This window comes from Zonotrichia albicollis, chromosome 2 (genome assembly GCF_047830755.1).
Source record: "Zonotrichia albicollis isolate bZonAlb1 chromosome 2, bZonAlb1.hap1, whole genome shotgun sequence".
NCBI classification, from domain to species: domain Eukaryota; kingdom Metazoa; phylum Chordata; class Aves; order Passeriformes; family Passerellidae; genus Zonotrichia; species Zonotrichia albicollis.
Window position 1 is genome coordinate 111897684 of NC_133820.1, and position 19302 is coordinate 111916985.

At 42.4% G+C, this 19302-nt stretch overlaps 1 protein-coding gene across 1 annotated transcript in view; it reads left to right on the plus strand.

Moving 5' to 3' along the window:
* Nucleotides 1-19302, plus strand: part of MYH15 (myosin heavy chain 15) — a 45430-nt gene that overhangs the window by 25769 nt on the left and 359 nt on the right. The window contains exons 25-42 of the mRNA XM_026795499.2: nucleotides 216-458; nucleotides 1076-1252; nucleotides 1763-1908; nucleotides 2494-2584; nucleotides 3540-3929; nucleotides 4891-5017; nucleotides 6137-6255; nucleotides 6739-6935; nucleotides 7976-8325; nucleotides 8871-8995; nucleotides 10367-10482; nucleotides 12458-12650; nucleotides 13308-13511; nucleotides 14510-14635; nucleotides 14983-15153; nucleotides 15660-15764; nucleotides 17002-17097; nucleotides 17614-17751. Of these exons, the coding sequence (XP_026651300.1) occupies nucleotides 216-458; nucleotides 1076-1252; nucleotides 1763-1908; nucleotides 2494-2584; nucleotides 3540-3929; nucleotides 4891-5017; nucleotides 6137-6255; nucleotides 6739-6935; nucleotides 7976-8325; nucleotides 8871-8995; nucleotides 10367-10482; nucleotides 12458-12650; nucleotides 13308-13511; nucleotides 14510-14635; nucleotides 14983-15153; nucleotides 15660-15764; nucleotides 17002-17097; nucleotides 17614-17751 (3114 nt within the window). The remainder of the gene's footprint in view (nucleotides 1-215; nucleotides 459-1075; nucleotides 1253-1762; nucleotides 1909-2493; nucleotides 2585-3539; nucleotides 3930-4890; nucleotides 5018-6136; nucleotides 6256-6738; nucleotides 6936-7975; nucleotides 8326-8870; nucleotides 8996-10366; nucleotides 10483-12457; nucleotides 12651-13307; nucleotides 13512-14509; nucleotides 14636-14982; nucleotides 15154-15659; nucleotides 15765-17001; nucleotides 17098-17613; nucleotides 17752-19302) is intronic.

Genomic DNA, 19302 nt, shown 5'->3' on the forward strand with positions numbered 1-19302 from the left:
GTAACACATGCAAGTAGTCTGGTATGTGACTAGTCATACTCACCACTATGTCATCCTTCTCTGTTCATTACTTGTCTTCTGAAATCAAGAATAGAAAATTTTCCTTGCACTATTTTGTTGCTTTCTGTCAGGCTCCCTGACCAGTTACAGGCTAGGGGACAAGTGGGGGAGAAAAAAGGTTAGTCATTGCTGTTCTCTTCCTTGTGCCACACCAGGAGCAAGACACTCTGGCAGATGCCGAGGAACGTTGTGACTTGTTGATTAAATCCAAGATTCAGCTGGAAGCCAAAGTCAAAGAACTGACAGAGAGGGTTGAGGACGAGGAAGAGATGAATTCTGAGCTGACTTCTAAGAAGAGAAAACTGGAAGATGAGTGCTCTGAGCTCAAGAAGGATATTGATGATCTCGAAATAACACTTGCAAAAGTAGAGAAAGAGAAACATGCTACTGAAAACAAGGTACATTCAGAACTTCACCATGTATTCAAAAGAGGCTGAGTATGGATTACCTTTGCGAGAAGTGCTACAAGTCTTCTGATGGTTTTACACTGTTTGTTACACAGGCCACACTGAAGGATCGGTAGATACAGTAATTTGACTTTTTGAGGTAAAAATTGTTACCTCTGAGCCTAAGTTTCCTTTTTTTTTGAAGTGAGTCTTACTGCACTTCAGCTAAAGAATTATACCTATTTGCGGCATTTTTAAAGTAAACAATCTTCTGCTGTAGCTATGAACTCTCCAGATGTCCTCCTTAAAGCCTGTCAATGGAAAAAGCTCATCTCCTGCTCTTCCCAGAGAGATTCAGAAACTGGAGTCTATCAACAGGAGTGACTCTGAAAGGAATTATGTTTGAAATAATGTACTACCCCCACACCAAAAACTGGCAGACATTAACTCCCTTGATGGCAATTTAACTCAAAAAGCCATGAGGTGCTGGGAGGGGAGAGATCCCTTTCTTTCTCTTGTTTTCCTGCTTACAGTTTCAGATCAGATAGTCATTTGAGACTATTCAGACCAGATAGACATTTAATCCCTTCCTTCAAAGTCTTACAAACACCTCTTTCTTTCTCATCCAGGTCAAAAATCTGACAGAAGAAATGGCAACACTTGATGAGAATATCAGCAAACTTACCAAGGAGAAAAAGTCCTTGCAGGAATCTCATCAGCAAGTTCTAGATGACCTGCAAGCAGAAGAGGACAAGGTCAACACACTGAGCAAAGCTAAAGTGAAACTGGAACAGCAAGTGGATGATGTAAGCTGGCTCTTCCTTTATGTTTCACGAGGCTTGTTTGACCATCACTTACAGCAGACCTTTCATGAGCCTGAAAGTTGCAAACCTTTGAAATATATTCCTCTTTTAGAAATGTACTCCTTGTACTGTCTGTAAAAGGTATAATTACAGAAACACCACCAAAATTGATCTGTGTTCAGCCTTTCAAAGGATTGCAATAACAAGGGAAAATCCTCCCAACTTGCACTTGCAATGTAACTGGCACGAAGTCAAACAGAACTTCACTGTTAAGAGAACTCTAATGCTTGCACAAATCTAAAGCATGGACTATTTTGTTCTATTTGTTTAGCACCATATGCCCACTGGCTGCTAGAAAACAAAACTTGTAAACTAGGATGCTTGTGCTTAAGTGCTTCTGCTTCACAGCTCACTAGAACTCAGCACTAGCTCACTAGAACGGGCACAGCCTACATCCGACTGTTGTAAACCATCTGTGTTCAATATATTTATTAAGTGACTTTACTCTTAAAGCTCGAGGGATCACTGGAACAAGAGAAGAAAGTGAGGATGGATCTAGAAAGGGCAAAACGCAAACTGGAAGGAGATTTGAAGCTGACCCAAGAGAGTGTCATGGACTTGGAAAATGATAAACTGCAGATGGAAGAAAAGCTGAAAAAGTAAGAAGTTGATTATGTTGTACCAAATAAAGCAGCACAGTTACAGTGTCTGTAAGAGCCTTCAGGTGTGTCATCCTGTTCTGATGGTAGCTGAAAGAAAATTCCATTATGAAAACGTGTAGCTGAGGAGAGAGGCAAAAACCTCTTGTGTACATGAGACCTGAAACACTAGAATTCATTAAACTTTCCTACATTAACGAAAGCAATCCAGAAACTTATTAATGTTTTTCATTGCTTAGAGGAGAAAGCTGAAGAAATTCTATAAAGTTGTTAATCCTAACTGACTGTGGTAGTATTGTTAGGAGACCTGACTGTTAAATATGTTTTTCCATTGAGTCTGAAAATAGCGTTGCTTTTGTATGACACAAAGAACCAGAAATATAATTGCACAAATGCATGCAGAGGCTTGGCTTGGAAACTGCCGCTCAGAGAAAAATGTGTTTTCATGCAAATTGCAATACATGAGAATTGTTTTAATTTTTAGATACGTTAGAAGTTTTATTGAACAACTCTTTAAAAATTTAAAAATCCTAACTTGAAGCTTCAAGGCAAATTGTCACAGTAGGATTTTCCTTTCTGTGTCAGGAAAGAATTTGAAATGAGCCAGCTGAATTCCAAGATAGAAGATGAACAAGCTATAGTGATGCAGCTGCAGAAGAAGATCAAGGAGCTTCAGGTCAGCTTGCTTTTTTATTGTATATCTTAGGATAAGTTTCTCTTTGTGCCTCACTGAAAGATCTTGCAGAAACTTTTCACAGCTAGCTGCAGCTCCTCTTTGAGACACAAAGTGGTACATCTCCATAACTTCCTAGACAGATCCCATTTTTCCTCAGGATGGTTGCTCTATAATGTCTCCTCCCAGTACCAGGACAGATGACCACAGAATGGTAATGGTTTCAGGCAAGGCAGAAAGGCTCTGGTGGCTTTTTTTAAGCAAATAATATTGTTCCAAACCATGGAGGCGAGGGTAGTTACTGGAGAGGAACTCAGCAGTGATAAGCATGGATTTGAAATTTAGAGAAAAAGTTAAAACACACAGAAAATTTTCTACAGAAATTAAAAGGCCAAGGAAATTCATCGCAGTCCAAACACAATGTCTGGACCCAAAAACAACAGCTCCACCTATTTTGTTAATAAAGAATATTTGTATAACTTGAATGTAAAGTGCAGATTGGTGAAAACAATCTTATAATAAAAAAGACTGCTTCCAATAAAAATCCATAATTCCAATATTATTAGTTATATGGTTCTACACACTGCTGTATTGAAACCCTGTCTTAACACTCCTAGAGAGAAATTACTCCAGTCACGGAAGTCTTAAAATGAGAATTTGTTGCTGTTACTCCTACTAGCATGTGACTCCTCACATGTATTTCAGCTGAATGTCAAACCTGTGAACATCAGGTCAATGCAGTAGAACTATATGTCTTGAATTAGATCTTGCAGCAAGATGTGACTCACCATCATTACTGTAGCTCAGGATCTGATTTACCGGCACAAATGGGCAAGTCCATTAACTGCTGAGCTTCTGCAGTGAGGTAAAATGTGGGCTGGCAGAGGGTTTAACAGTTTGTAAGGTGCCTCATGATGGGAATAGCACTGACCCAAAGGTGTTCATGTTTCTCTGGCAGGCTCGTATAGAAGAATTAGAAGAGGAGCTGGAAGCAGAAAGAGCTGCTCGAGCCAAGGTGGAAAAGCAGAGATCAGATCTGGCCCGAGAGCTGGAGGAACTGAGTGAGCGGCTGGAGGAGGCTGGGGGAGCCACAGCTGCCCAGCTGGAGATGAACAAGAAGCGCGAGGCGGAGTTCCTGAAGCTGCGGCGGGACCTGGAGGAGGCCACGCTGCACTACGAGGCCACAGCCGCCACGCTGAGGAAAAAGCACGCGGACAGCGTGGCCGAGATGGGGGAGCAGCTGGACAACCTGCAGAGGGTCAAGCAGAAACTGGAGAAGGAGAAAAGCGAGCTGAAGATGGAAGTGGATGATCTCTCATCCAACATGGAGCAGATGGTCAAGGGAAAAGTAAGGGTCCTGAGGCTTCCCAAAGGCCGCCAGGTCATGGGTAGCTACGGCTGGTCTGAAGGTTTCCCAGGACACCTGCTATGGCTGAAGTGCTTTAGAAGATGGTGTCTTGCATCATGTTTCACTTACCCAGCTGGTAGTACAACCCTTCTTCCCTAGAGATGGGACAGCAATTAAGATGGCCTGTCTGAAGCACACAGTGTTTCAGTCCCAGGCATATTATTTATCCATGCATCTCAGGGCACAAAAACATGCCAAATTAGGCTCCTCCAGGCTGGTGACAACCAGAGTGATGACATCCAAGTCAGAATATCTCTCACCCTAAGCAGAGTCCTTTCAGATCCTGCCCTTGGTTCACAGTTTTGATCCATGTTATCATGGAGTGCAAGCAAAGGCTTGCATGATCACACAATGTATTTTCACTTCCTACAGCAGAATTGTGGATTTTGTTTCCTGAGTAGATAATCTCAGTAGCTTTCAGAGCACTCGAAATAGATTTCTTTCAGTGCAAGTGAGGAAAAGAAATGTCAGTATTTTCAGAGTTAGAAAGCTGTCATCAAACCCAATTTATGATAAATGGCAATTAAAGCAGAATCAGTAGAGCAATTTTCATTGGAGGTGATTTTCCCATCTAGCAATTATGAAGTGGCTATGCCTGAACTTCATAGCATGTGACTGCTGCTGAAGTTCTTGCAGAGCCTTTTTACACTGTTGCTTACATCCAGAACAGAGTTCAGGGAAAACAAATGGGGAAGGGGATCTAATGGGGAGTCCCATGTCCTGGGATTGTAGACATGGGGCTGCTCCTCCCTGCTCTACTACTGTGATATTTGTGTCTTTGCTATCTGCCATTCCTCTGAAAGACAAATGTAGAAAAAATGATACATTTTGAAGGCTAGAGCTTCCAAATGATTGCCAGGAGGCTACAACTTTCTTTGTCTTTTCTCCTGATTCCCATTAGGCCAATGCAGAGAAGCTTTGTCGCACTTATGAAGACCATCTGAATGAGACAAAAACAAAACTGGAAGAAATGACTCGCCTCATGAATGACCTCACTACTCAGAAGACTAAACTCCAGAGTGAGAATGGTATGTGCATGTTCTGCCCTGATAGAGTGTTTCCCAGGAATTTATCAGGGCACCTCTGTACTGCATCAGTGAGATGTGTTCTGCAATGGCATCTGCTCTGAAGGTGGCAGGATTGGGATTGCTGAGTGGAGCAGTAGCTTTGTGTCTTTTGACATTTCCATCCTCAGTATTCTCATAACCTTGGTGGGGACAGCTTGCCTTGGACTGGCTTTTAAAACAAACCTATACCCACATTTATCAGCATACAGTGACACCGTCTCATGAGCCAAAACGGATGTGCCAGCTCGGAACCCAGAATACGCCAGGCTGCCTAGGTACCTATTGTTTCAGGAACAAGGATATGTGCATCTAAAAATACTGGAGGGAAAAAGGAGTTTGGCCTGTGTGAATCCCATCTTCCTCAGCCTGACCTTGAGCATTGTACCCTAAAAGATATTCACATATCCTCTAAATACCACATATCCTCTAACTTCTTGCTACCTTTCTGGCAAGAGCAGTATTATTTAATTTCTGCATTCTTATCAGATACCATTGTTCTGTGTATTTTCAAAGACATATTTTTCATTTACTGTTAGTTGTAACTTCTGTGTTTCCTGTAAGACTGGTTTTTGCCCTGCAGTGACACACTTCCTGTGCCCAGTGAAGTTTTCCTTATGTTTCATCTGTTCTGTATACTAGTCTTTGTGAGGTTCTCAGGGTGCTTTGCAGCCCTCTGAAAAGAAGTCTGTGGAAAAGCAATATAAAACAGTGAATAAAAGTAAAACCAGCTACAACCACCCTTGAAAGTAAGCATCAATCTAGTCTGATCCACAAACTGAAGTAAAATTAATGAATCAAGCTATTAACAGTACAAAAAAACCCAAATGACCAAACAAGAAAACTCAAGTCATTAAACCCACCCAAAAAAAAGGGGAAAGAAAAAGAAAATCTGAGAAAAACTATCCTGGTGAAGTATCTGATGGTTACAACTTTGGAAGGAGCTTCACAACAGGTCAATCACAATCACTGTGAGTTCTTTTCCGCAGCAGAATTGGACGGGTGGAACTACTATTTTTGACTGCAACTTTGTCATTTCATCATCTTGCTGTTTGTTTGTTTGTTTGTAAAATCTTGTGGCAGGTGAGTTTACCAGACAACTTGAAGAGAAGGAGTCACTGATAAGTCAGCTGTCCCGGGGAAAAACATCCTTTACACAACAGATTGAAGAACTTAAGAGACAGCTAGAAGAGGAAACCAAGGTAATGCTTTATCTGTGTCCCATTCCTTGAAATGGAATGGCAAAAAGTGTTCATAATCATGTAGCCTAGATAAAAGCTGAAATGAGGCATAGGTGTGACAATGATTCCTACTAATTGTACTGATCTAAGTTCCTGCCCCTGACTGAGGCATGTCACAAGAGAAAAGTTTGGGAAAATCATTGGCATACATAAATGCTAAATGAAACTTACCCAAGAGCACAGCCAAAATCTCAGATCTTACATGTTAAAAGTTTGGGTTGTTTCTCCAAAGTTGTTAAATTATCCTCAGTCTTGATGTCTTTCTCCTCATGTCACCAGTTAGGGATAACTTCAAACAATTTTCACCTCACTTGACCTGGACTGTCAAAGACAGAGACAAAAAGGAAAAAAGAAGCTTAAGCTTCCATTTGAATTTCTAGGGGCTGTTAGTTTTGGTTTTGCTGTAGGTAACATTGGAATGTTGTGGCCTTTCTATCCCTGCAGTCCAAAAATGCCCTGGCTCATGCCCTGCAAGCAGCCAGGCACGACTGTGATCTCTTGCGGGAGCAGTATGAGGAGGAGCAGGAAGCCAAGGCAGAGCTGCAGCGGGCTCTCTCCAAGGGAAATGCAGAAGTGGCACAGTGGAGAACAAAGTATGAGACTGATGCCATTCAGAGAACTGAGGAGCTGGAAGATGCCAAGTGAGTTACGAGGGCTTCAGCGTGCCCTTGACTGGTGGAACTGTGCTCACTGGGTCTTATTGTGTGCTAAGGAAATAGGGTTGGAAAATTTCCTGATTGGAAAGTCCCTCTGACTCAATGCTGTAATCTGGGGCTGTCCTTCTGTTCTTCTTATTGCTGGGCAGGTCAATGTTTCTGCTGAGTGCTTGTCTCTGGAGCAGTGGCTGTGGATACAGGGGTTAATTTGAGCGCCAACAAAATTAGATAGTCCTACTTAGTTACGTCACACTCTCTTACTTTGCCCCGGCCCAGGACTATGTTTTCTTGGTCTTGATTTCCCCTTCCCACTGGGAGATGACTGCTGGCCTGGGAAAGTAGGGCGGAAAGTCATGTTGGTTCACACTGTACAGCTGCTCCCAGTTACCAGGCTCAGGTTGCTGGGCAAGGTCTCTGAATATCTCCAACTTCTACCTCTGCACATCTCCGATCTGCAGGATCTTACCACACTTTCAGCATATTTTCTTAGCGTAGTATCTCCACAATCCTCTTTCTAGGCCATCCTTTCTTTCCAGCACCTCTTTTTGCCAGGACTCCCTATTTTCTCAATCTAAATAGTCTATGAACAAAAGCCCAGGGCATGACCAGCCTCCAAACTGGTGGTTGTCTCATATCTCTTAATTGGAGGAAAATGACGCTGTCATTTTAAGCAGGTCTTATAAAAAATTTACAACCAGCCTGTACTGGTTACAGCTAGTAAGTAGCTAGCTGGTGCCTGAGAGTTCAGAAGTTCAATTTCAAATATTCACAGACACACACAACATAATGTTTTGCCACATACCAGTATTCATAATTTAAGCTGTTTTTTCCCATCATAGCCCCTTCTCTCTAGAGGCTCAACTTCCCTCTCTGTTCCTCTTCCCCTTGCCCCATCCTCATCCTCACCCCCTCCCTGTTTTCCCTTTCAGAACTGATTAACTGAATTATTGCTTTGGTGTCAGTTTTTCTGGATAACACAGCTGCAGTGACACTTGGTCATTGCACTGTGTCTTCCCACCTGGTAGGAAGAAGCTCGCTGCTCGCCTGCAAGAGGCTGAGGAAGCAATTGAGGCAGCCAATGCCAAATGCTCCTCTCTGGAAAAGACAAAGCACAGGCTGCAGAATGAGCTGGAAGACATGATGATTGACCTGGAGAAGGCCAACTCAGCAGCTGCCTCGCTGGACAAGAAGCAGCGTGGTTTTGACAAGATCATCAGTGACTGGAAGCAGAAGTACGAGGAGTCACAGGCAGAGCTGGAGGCTTCCCAGAAGGAGGCCCGTGGCCTCAGCACTGAGCTCTTCAAGCTGAAGAATGCCTATGAAGAGACATTGGACCACCTGGAGACTTTGAAAAGGGAAAACAAGAACCTCCAAGGTAGGCTTCATTCAGGTCCCACAGCCAGTGCAAGAGCCACGTCAGCAGATGGAGGGATGCAGGTGCCCTGCAGCGTCTGTGAGGAAAGACATTTGTCTCATCCTGAGAGGAGCTTTCTGATGTCATTTGAGACACTGGTGCTGCTAGTGAATATTTTGCACATGGAGACTGGTATGGCCAGAGCAGAGAAGGCTTCCCTTTGCCCCCCTGTCAATGAAACTCACTGGCAGAGGAGGCAGTCTCAAGGGGTGAACAAGAAAAATGATAGTGGTGCAGTGGATGAAGCCTAAACAGCAGAGCATGGTGTTCCTAACCTACAGATCACAGATAAAAACTAAATCACTATAGCCACTTAAAAAAGCATTCACAAGAAAAGCTGAGCTTTCAAGTTGTTCAGGTAAAAATCTTGCTGTAAGTGAAAGTAAGGCAGGGCTCTTGTACAAAGGTAGCAGTTTGAGGCATAGGTCCTCTATTAACACTCCATGAATTGCAGGATGTTCCAAACTCTCTGTTTGCTAAATCCATCCATTCCTCTTCTGTTTCAGAGGAGATTTCTGATCTGACCAATCAGATTAGTGAAGGAAACAAGAGCCTCCATGAAATAGAAAAAATCAAGAAGCAGGTTGAGCAGGAGAAGTCAGAAGTTCAGCTGGCTCTGGAAGAAGCAGAGGTAAGGAAAGAAAGCTCAAGGGAAAAGAGTGTCTTTATCAGGATTTTCCATCATTTTTATCTGCCCTACTTTCCCAGAGCATGTCTACCTTCCACAGCTCTGAGATGTGGAGAATGAATATATACTCTGTCAAAAAGCTTCCCTTGCTGGGAAGAATATATCAGTTTTTGAGGGATCTAAGGGACACAGTTTACTTTCCTGGACTGTGTGGAATGGCTTTCTAAAACTCAGTGGTATTAGGAACTAACAAAAGTGATGATGTATCTTACTCTTAATGTGAAAGAAATGGATTAATGCAGATTTTCTCCCTTTCTTGTGAATTTGAGCCTCTGGCAGTCACTGCTGATGAGAAAGAATTTCCATGTGCCTTTCCCACTAATATGTTGTGGCTCCTGGTCATGATGTGTGTATTTGACTGACCTGCTGCATGTTGGCTGGAGATCAGCAGGGATTTTGTACAGCTTTGTTTTCACAATCCTCATTCTGTTTCCCTATTCTCTTGATGGAAGACTAGCTAAGCTTGTGCTAAGCTTGTGCAGTTCCACCCTTCAGAGAACACCTCCCAGAATATGATATTCAGTTCTGTGCTTTCATTCCTATTCAGTGAGAGCAGCAGGGAGACAGAATGACACTGAGCATGGCTTATGTGAGACCTGAAAGCCAGAGGCCTTGTTATTACTTTATGGGCTGTTAACTACTGCTTAGTTCTTCACTTCTATATATTAGAGAAATGCTGGAATAAAGACAGGAACAAATCACTCCTGTTTCACAGACTTGTCTTTATGTTAATTGGAAAGAATGAACAGAAAGTTTTTGCATTTTGTCATACAGAGCTGATGTCTGTTATTTCTTTCCTTGAAGTCATCTTGCCTGATAAGATTATGTAACTGGGAAGTTTCCAACACTTTGTGATTTGCAGAGATTTTTGTGAGCGGGAGGGGATGGATGTGTGGACGCCTTCACTCTCCCAACAACAATCTTGTTTTAGCTTATCCCTGTCCCTTACAAGCCTGTGAATTTCCAGAGAGTATCTGTACAGAGGTGTGGAGCAGGGAACATCTGTTGATGTCAAAACCATGCAGGCAGAGGTGAAGTGTTGGGGTGTTGTTTGGGTGGTTTTTTGTGAGCTGTGGACTATTTAACAATTTGTTCTCTAAGCAGCTTGCTGCTCAGTTTTCCAGCTGTCAGGTTGCATTAGAAGGCAAATAAATGTGTTGTTTTGCCATGTAAGCTACTTGTGCCCTTGCCTAGAGAGAGGAGGAGGAAACAGGAAGAGAAGTGTGAAGGGATCATGTTTGTGCTGCTGTTTGTAGTTTGGGAAAAAAAAAAATCAATTCCTGGTTTGCAAGCTCTTGGTGTTTTCTATTTCAGGGAGCTTTGGAACATGAAGAAAGCAAGACCCTTCGTTTTCAGCTTGAACTTTCTCAGGTGAAAGCAGAGTTTGAAAGGAAACTGACAGAAAAGGAGGAAGAAATGGAAAATATAAGGTACTGTGCAGGAAGCAGCATGTTTAAGGGAAAAGTCTGAAAAGACTGGAACTATTCTCAGGACCCAAGGCAGTTAAGCATACCACAGGTAGTTATACCAGCACAGGCAGATATTGTCCGTACCAGAGACCAAGACACCTCTGACTATCTGCCAAAGGCTAGCCCTGCCACATTTCCCTTACTCACTTTAAATATTCCTGTCAGATCAGTCTCTGACAGTGTACCATTAAACCCATCATGCATAACACACTGCAGCTGTAAAAAAACTGGCTGGCATAATCAATTTACAGCAGACCAGGGTCACTAACTCTGTATGTTGACAGTATGGAGGTAAGCAGGTCTAGAGATCCACACAGGATCTCCTAATCCTGTGTGGGATGGCTGCCTCCCAAGGGGACCCCCAGGCAAAATCAGCAGTACTTGCCTCAGTGGTGCTCAAACCCATGTCATCTGAGGGCATTTAGTTAATTTATGCAATTACAGCTACACTGAGTGTGGGAGGATGTGAGGAGCTTGTATTATGTGTACACCATTTGGGTAAGCAGTGAGAATTGCAGTCATGTAGAAAGTGTGAATGAAACAGGAGAGGAACTTGCAGGTAAGATGGATAAATAGGAAAAACTGGAAAGCAATTAGGTGAGAGAAGGATGGTTTTTTTGTCTCTCCCCTCCCAACCAGCAGAAAAGCAAGTCTAAAGAGTTATACCCTTAAGAGGAGGCTGTGCTAGCCTATGTGTTTGTGCAGTTACTCAGCAAACTTTGGCCTTGAATTAATCAGCGTTGTAATGTCATTAATTCAAGAATCATGTTATTGGTTATTGATAGGCTAAAGGGTAGGGAAGGAGAAGTCCAAGGCCCACCATGGCCAGCATACCCAGAGGGACTGATATGTTAATTGCTTCAAAACCAAGAATATTTTGGCCCTTTCACCTTCTGGTGTCCTGCAGATGTCTGGATTGCAGAGATCTCAGGACAAGCTGTGCTACTCAGTGCATTTTGCTTCAGCTTCACAATGAGTGTTCAGCAGACGTTCTGTGTTGATTTCTGGGAATCTTGGGCACAGTTCAATATCTTGCTGAAGCAACAAAGCTCTCAAGTTTTATCTTGTTGACTTGGTGATTTCCCAGAATTCCTACACTTTCAGCAGAACTTGGCCAGCAGTGAAATAAATGTTTCCATGTGTGTCATATTCCGTGCTTTGAGTAACTTTCCGGTTGCAAGAGAGCAAAACTTTCATTGTAGGATTTCTCTGTTACAGAATCAAGAAAATTAGGCTGTTTGTATCTGCTTTGTCTTTAAATTGACATTAAGCTGCCTTTCCCAGGGGGACCAGGCTGGTGGGTTTAATCACTTCTAAATTTAGATGTCCGTAACATATATTTGTGTGAATGAATCATTCCCCTTAAAATTAGCACAAGAAAAGTTTTTTCGACATCTATTTTAAGACACAATAAATTGTAGCTTTTACTACAATTATTTACATGCCATTTACTATAAAGAGCACCTAGAGCTTAGAACGTAGCAACCTCACTTCAGATGGATTAATCCCCTCCACTAATGCCTTCAGCAAAAGGCTGAGATGTAAATCATTCCAGGAAATTATTCAGTAAGTGTTTTACTAAGTGACTGCTGGGCTGGAAGTGCCTCTTGTCAGGTTTAAATCCATACTTGCTTGTGTTTACAAGAGCTCTGAGAGCACTCCTTGCCCCAGTACTGCCAAAGGAAACACAGAGAAGGATGTTAGAGGTGCTTACAGATCAGGAGTTAGCTGAGGGTGTGAAGCACACCAGCCAGTTAGACAGCAGTGAGGCACTGCAAACTATGCATGCTATGTGAGTGTGCTACTTATGTCACTAGTCAGAAATACACTATTTCTGGAGGGGAGACATTTCAGAAAGTAAAGTACTGCTGCAAGTACTTCTGTGTCCCTGAACAGAGAGGAAAATCATTCCATTCACCCTTCATGTCCTTTTCAGGAGAAACCAGCAACGTGCCATAGACTCACTGCAGTCCACCCTGGACTCTGAAGCCCGCAGCAGAAACGAGGCTATCCGGCTTAAGAAGAAGATGGAAGGGGACCTCAATGAGATGGAAATCCAGCTCAGCCATGCTAACAGGCATGCTGCAGAAGCAAGCAAGTCAGCAAGAGTCTTGCAGACACAAATAAAGGTACTGGTACCCCCCAAGCACCCAGCAGTTCTGATAGGCTGGGTTCCCTTGGTACAGACCAAACCACCAGTGGTGATGGTAATTAAGAGAGAAGCTGTTCCCAACAATGTAAAGGGAAAGCCTTGGTGATCATGTATAGCATAAGAGAATACTGAAATGTGGATTTCTTCTCAGACATGCATACAAGCTAGACAAGATCCAAAACCCTTGCTGGCTGCAGCCTCTTGCAGGGGCAGAAAGCTATAGCATGAGGAATTGAAAACCTGTGATTTTCTTGTGAGCTTGCAAGGCTTTTAAAAGAAGCAGAGAGCAAGTGGGTTCTTTGGAGTACAGGGACTGTGTGTATATTTAGCTTTGTTGTTTGTGTAAACATTTGTAATAGCTTAAAAAAAAAAAGTGTTTCTTGCCAAGGCACCTCTTCTGTTGTCTCCTCTTCCAGAACCACCAGCTCTTAGAGATTTGAGAACACAGATTTTTTTTCCTCCGTTGCACCACATACCACAAAAGCTATTCAGCTTATGGTTTGGAAATAAAATAAAAATATAATAAATTTAAAAAGCACTGAAACTCTTGAGGTTGATCCCAGGTAGCTGCTGCAATCTGCTTCTCTGATATAAGGACACAGGCTTGAAATGGGGTTGTGTCGCTTTATTTTAGGATCTTCAGGTGCAGCTGGATGACTCAGGACACGTGAATGAAGATCTGAAGGAGCAGCTGGCAGTCTCTGATAGGAGAAACAACCTTCTCCAGTCAGAGCTGGATGAGCTGAGGGCTTTGCTGGACCAGACTGAACGGGCAAGGAAGCTGGCAGAACACGAACTGCTGGAAGCGACTGAACGTGTGAACCTGCTTCACAGTCAGGTTGGCTTTTTCTGTGCCCTCTCCCTCACTGGTTAGCCTGACCCTTCTCTGCTCCTCACTGACACTGTTTGTCCGTGGCCACCACAAGTCAGACACACCCTGGCATCCCTCCAGAGGCAGAGGAGTTAAGTCACTCTGGGGACGTGCCACCTGACTCCAAGTTAGCTGGAACAGATGATTCATCCAACTGCTTTAAACAGCTTCCAGAAAAAACACTGATGGAAAATAAAAAGACTAAATTTGACTTCTTTTGTTCTTCCCTGCAGTAAAACCAGTTTCCTGCTTTAGTTAAGCTGTATCCTGGACAGTGAGGGGTTCCTCTCGAGAACAATGTTTTTGTGATGTTACTCAGCAGTGAAAAACCAGGGCTGGACTCTCACGATAGGGAGATGATGCAGGGCAGGAAACCACAGGAACCCACCTGCAGCAAAGTGCCCTCTGTGCCTGCAGGTCTCCACTGAGATCAGCCTTTGGATGTTGTCCAGGTGGATACTGCCATTTCTAGGGTGACATGGAGGGGAATGTCCTGACTTGACAGCATTTTTACTAAAAACCAAAGCTTCTCTTCACCAAATAATGGTCACAAAGAAATGAAAATGTGCTACAGGCTGGCAATGTTTTACAGTGTTTTCTTCAGTCTCCATTGGTGATGTTGTTTTATTCATCTCACTGGCTGATTAAGGATCATTAATTTACCAAAATGAACAGCCTTATTAATTCTTCTATTTCAGCCTATTGCTTATTATTTTATCTGAATCAAAATCTGAATATTTACAGCTTTGAGAGTATTTTTAATATTTCTTCAGTCTGAACCTACCTATGCTGGTCAAGGCAGCCCTTACCACGTACCTGTGTCTCCATTCCCAAATATTGCTCTGAGTAATCCAGAAGTGGCAAAAATCAGGAAGCCTTGGTGTGCTATGGTATTTAGAGGAATTATCTCTAATCATCACTTTTCCTCCTTTTCCACTATTCATTTGGGAAAAACTTAATATAAGAACACAAGCCTGATCAATCAAAAGAAGAAGCTGGAGGGTGACATTTCCCAGATGCAGAATGAAGTGGAAGAATCACTTCAGGAGTGCCGGAATGCAGAAGAAAAAGCCAAGAAAGCAATCACAGATGTAAGTAGGCTGGTTCCCTACTTCACTACTCCCTATTGTAAGTAGGCTCACTTCTTTTCATACCACAGCATCTAAGGACACTTTAGTGCAGTGAATGTCACAGGGTTACTTGTAGGCATTGTAAACAAGAACCCGAGTGGTAAAGCACAGGGATAAAGAAAATAAGAAAGAGGGAGAGGTGGAATCTTAAACAAAGCATTTGAACAGAGAGGGGGAAAAAGCTGTGGAGCTTTGGCTAGAGTAAATAATCCAAATAAGGGATAGCTCAGGACTGATCTTCCACCATTTATTCTAAATCATAATGCAACAGCATACAGGATTTCCTGTAAAATGTGGTTGTTTTCCAGGCAGCAATGATGGCTGAGGAGCTCAAAAAAGAGCAGGACACTAGTGCTCATTTAGAGAGAATGAAGAAGAACATGGAGCAAACCATTAAAGACCTCCAGAAGCGACTGGATGAAGCAGAACAAATAGCTCTGAAAGGTGGCAAGAAGCAGATCCAAAAACTGGAATCCAGAGTAAGTTTGTGCTCCAACTTCAGACCACTGCCTTCTGCTTACAGAATTGGCACCACATTGGTAGCCTAGTGCTGCCTGATAAGTTCACAGAGGCCGAGAAGGGGTAGTATGGACACTTTCCTCTGTTTCCTCTGTTTCACAACATGCAGGTGAGCAGTTCTTGGAGACATGCTTCCCCTTCATTATCCAGCTATGAGCTGCTGACCAGCAGATAAACAAAGCCCTTGATTAAAAAATAATTAAAGGCCCCAGCACTTAAAAACAGCAAAAGTGTCTCTCAATGCTTGCTTTGGTTAAACATTTTTGGTCTTTGCACATGTCTGCACCTCTGACTGATGGTGCAGCTGGAATACTTTTATGAAAAAACAGAGTGCAAAGGTGACATTTTGATCACTTCCTGAAATTTGACTCTATGGAGATACCTAGTGTTTCTTGAACTGTGAACCAAATTATGTACTGCTTTCCATATATGCAGCATAATGGCAAGGGGTTTTCCTTTGTTGCAGGTTCGTGAGCTGGAGAATGAACTTGAGGCTGAACTCCGTCGCAATTCAGATGCCCAAAAAGGAGCCCGCAAGTTCGAGAGACGCATAAAGGAGCTGACTTACCAGGTATGCAGTAACCACCAGGCAACTGGCAAGACACATCATTAATAGCCTCAGGGTTACAGTAAAGGAGGATGGATGGCCTTAGTCAGAGCTTTCTGATTGCTGGAAGCTTTAGACACAGGAGGGATAAATCTCCCTACGGCTTCCATCACAGAATGCTTTGGGTTGGAAGGGACCTTGGAAATCATCTCATTCCAATGCCCCTGCCATGTGCAGGGACACCTTCCACTACACCAGGCTGCTCACAGGCCCATCCAACCTGGCCTTGAACACTTCCAGGGATGGAGCATCCACAGCTTCTCTGGGCATCCTGTGCCAGTGATCATCATCCTCTTGCCTGATTTGCTGTAACTAATGTTAGAAAGCCTCTGTTGCTGGGATTTGGACATTTTTAACACAGTATTAATATGGAACAGGCTTCAATCTAGGCTGTTTACAATGCAAGGGAAGAAAGAGCCCAGCTCCCTCTCAGCTGTCCTGCTGTTGCGAAAAGGAGCCAGAAGGACTCAGTGGCTCTAATGCCCTGCTCAGCGTAGGGTTGCTGAGTCCTAGGTCTCTATTACTGAGCAGCAGGGTCTAGTCTTGAGCCTCCTGCAGGCTTGCTAACAGCTGCTCATGCTGCTTGGCCTTCAAAGAAGGCCTGCAGCACAGAGCACTTACCCTTTTTCTTTGAACAGCGTTAAGAAGATAAACCCATCTATCTGCCTTAGGAGATTATTTATCCTCCTACCTGTTGTTTGACTTTTGTATGAGCATCTGAAGGTTGTTTTCTTTAATGCAGTGTGCAGGCAGAATTAGCTGGTCCCTCTGCTTGTGGAGCATGACAGCTTTTTTAACCAGAAATGCCTGCAAATCAAACTTCAAATTATGCAAATTACACAGTTCTAGGCTCTCCCATATCTGCTTCAATATATAATGACATGCTTTATAATGACAAGCATGCTCCTCACCCTCGAGCAAGGAACTCTGCCAGTGTGTATCTGCACACCTCTAAAAGTGTGTGCACATATATATCTTTATATAAATTTATATAAAATGTATATACATCTATACATGGGAAGGGTAGTCTCAGTTTTCACCCCTACACACACATCTTCAATGACGATGTAGAAATTTGGACATGGCTAGTTTGTGCTTTGAGCTATAAGTTTCTAAAATATGGCATCCATAATTATTGTATTGTGGTAGATGCTTTAAGCCTTTTTACACTATCAACACAATTAATGGTGTTTTGATACAGTCAGAAGAAGATAAGAAGAATCTTGCCAGGATGCAGGATCTGATTGACAAGCTACAATTAAAAGTGAAGAGTTACAAGCACCAAGCAGAGGAAGCTGTAAGTAACTATCTGGACCTTTTTACCTCTGAGAGATGTATTGTTTGTATTGTTCTAAACCTACAATGTTTTATCCATAGAAATTTCTAGTACAAAGACACATTTTGTGCCCGTAATTATTTTCATATCTATATAAGCCCTGCATATAAAACTGTATTTATATTATATGTAAAGTAAAATATATAGCATATGTGTTGATTATATTTAAGAAAAAGTATTCCATTTTAACCTAAGATTGCAGTATAATTTGCAAGAGAAGGGGAGGAAGGGAACAACCAGCCCTCAGCCCCTCCTAGCCCCTCAGAAGACACATTGAAAGCCTCTTCGTTCATTTAACGTGGAAAATGCCCCTAGAAATACCAACTCTGTAAAATAACAATCTCAGTTCTGCAGGAGGCAAGTGGTGCCCACGCAGGTGTTACCTACTCATGCTGAGCACTTTCCATCCCACTTGAAATTAAAAGCTTTGTTTCATGTGGACAGGAGGAAATCAGCTGCACTCTTTTTTCTCAACAGGAAGCTCAAGCCAATCTGTACCTCTCGAAGTACAGAAAACAGCAACATGATCTGGATGATGCTGAAGAAAGGGCTGAAATAGCTGAATCTCAAGTTAATAAGCTGAGGAGCAAGTCAAGAGACATTGGCATGAAAAAGGTATGGTCATATGTATGGGGTAGATGTGAGTGTTTAACACATAACAGTGGGTCCTCTGTATCTGTTATATCTCTGAAAGTTGTGTAGACTAGGATAAATTCTTGGGTTTCTACATTTGTTTTGTTTCGCTTTGCCCTTTATTTTAATATTAAGTTAACCCTGTAGGACAGCAATCTGACCCTTACACAAAATATATTTTCTGTACTTTTGTTGTCATTTAACCTCTGTTCTCAGCAGCAGAAGCAAAATTGGTGATTTGGTGGGTTTGTTTTGGGTTTTGGGGTTTCTTTTTGCAAGGGATATTAAAAGACTCCACCTTTTTCTTTCCCTGATGATGGAAATTTCTATGTTTGTAATAGAGCCTGGATATTACCACATTAGATATTTTAACACTGCTCTTTCAATGAACTTGTATTGGTTGGAAAAGCTGGATGAAAAGAAAAGAAAATATTGGTCATTAGTCACTTAGGTGCTGGGAAGTCATTAGTGATTAGAAATATATTTGTTGTGTTTTGCACTTGAACTGAATGGCAGCAAAATGTTAATGAAACTAGAAGGCACTTAAGAACTTAGTCTGGAACTGAAAGCAAACTTATCTATGGTTGCCTTGTGGCAAACAGGGCAAAAAAAGAGTGAGATTGCTACTTTTAGGAATGATAGAAAGAGGAGCTGGGTCATTGCAAAATCTATTTCATTTGCAAGTTTAACAAACTTCCATGCTTAACATCACATATGTTTTATGGAGTTGATAGCTCCCAAGCTAAGAAAGGGAGAAAATGCCTTTATGCTCTTAATTTCTGCTTTGTATTGGCCTAATGAAATTACCTTTGACATATATAAATTACTGCTACTCCACCATCCAGAGAAAAGACACATTAAAACTACCTGTATATCTGGTTCATCACACATTTATGTACAATGGAAGCAATACTGCAATGGCACCTCAAAATATTTGCAGCTTTTAAGGATAAAAAATTTCCACAGATTTTTCTACATTATTCTACCCCTACAGAAAAAAAAAAATCAAAACCACTATAAACTCATTTAAAGATTCACAAAGCCATGGCATCAAATAAACACTGTACACCATGAGAATAATTTCTTTTTTAAATACTGTTAAGGTTGCTGTTTATTTCCTGGACCTTACTGGTAACCTCCTTCTGCTTCAAAAATGCAGAAGTCACAGAAAAGTGGATGCCTGTTTTCACTAGTCGGATGCTGTTTGCCAACACCAACTGCAGCTCTGGCAATGGAGCAGAGTGTGGCCAAAAGATAAGCTCAGTGGCGCACGCAGCGGTGGCAGCTCCACAAGAAGGGTCTTGTGGCAGCGACTGTAGAGGCTGCCAGGAAACACATTCAGGTGGAGACTGTTGTCCCAAAAATCACATCTCCTCTGGGGAGAGAAGGGCACTGCAGAGACTACTTTAATCCTGCAGCATTAGAAATACCTTGTCTACTGCTACGAGTACCCATTTCCTGGATACTCTGGGGAGTGTGTGTCATTCAGAGCACTATCATCAATTAAAAAAGGGTTGTAGAAGTCCTTTGCCA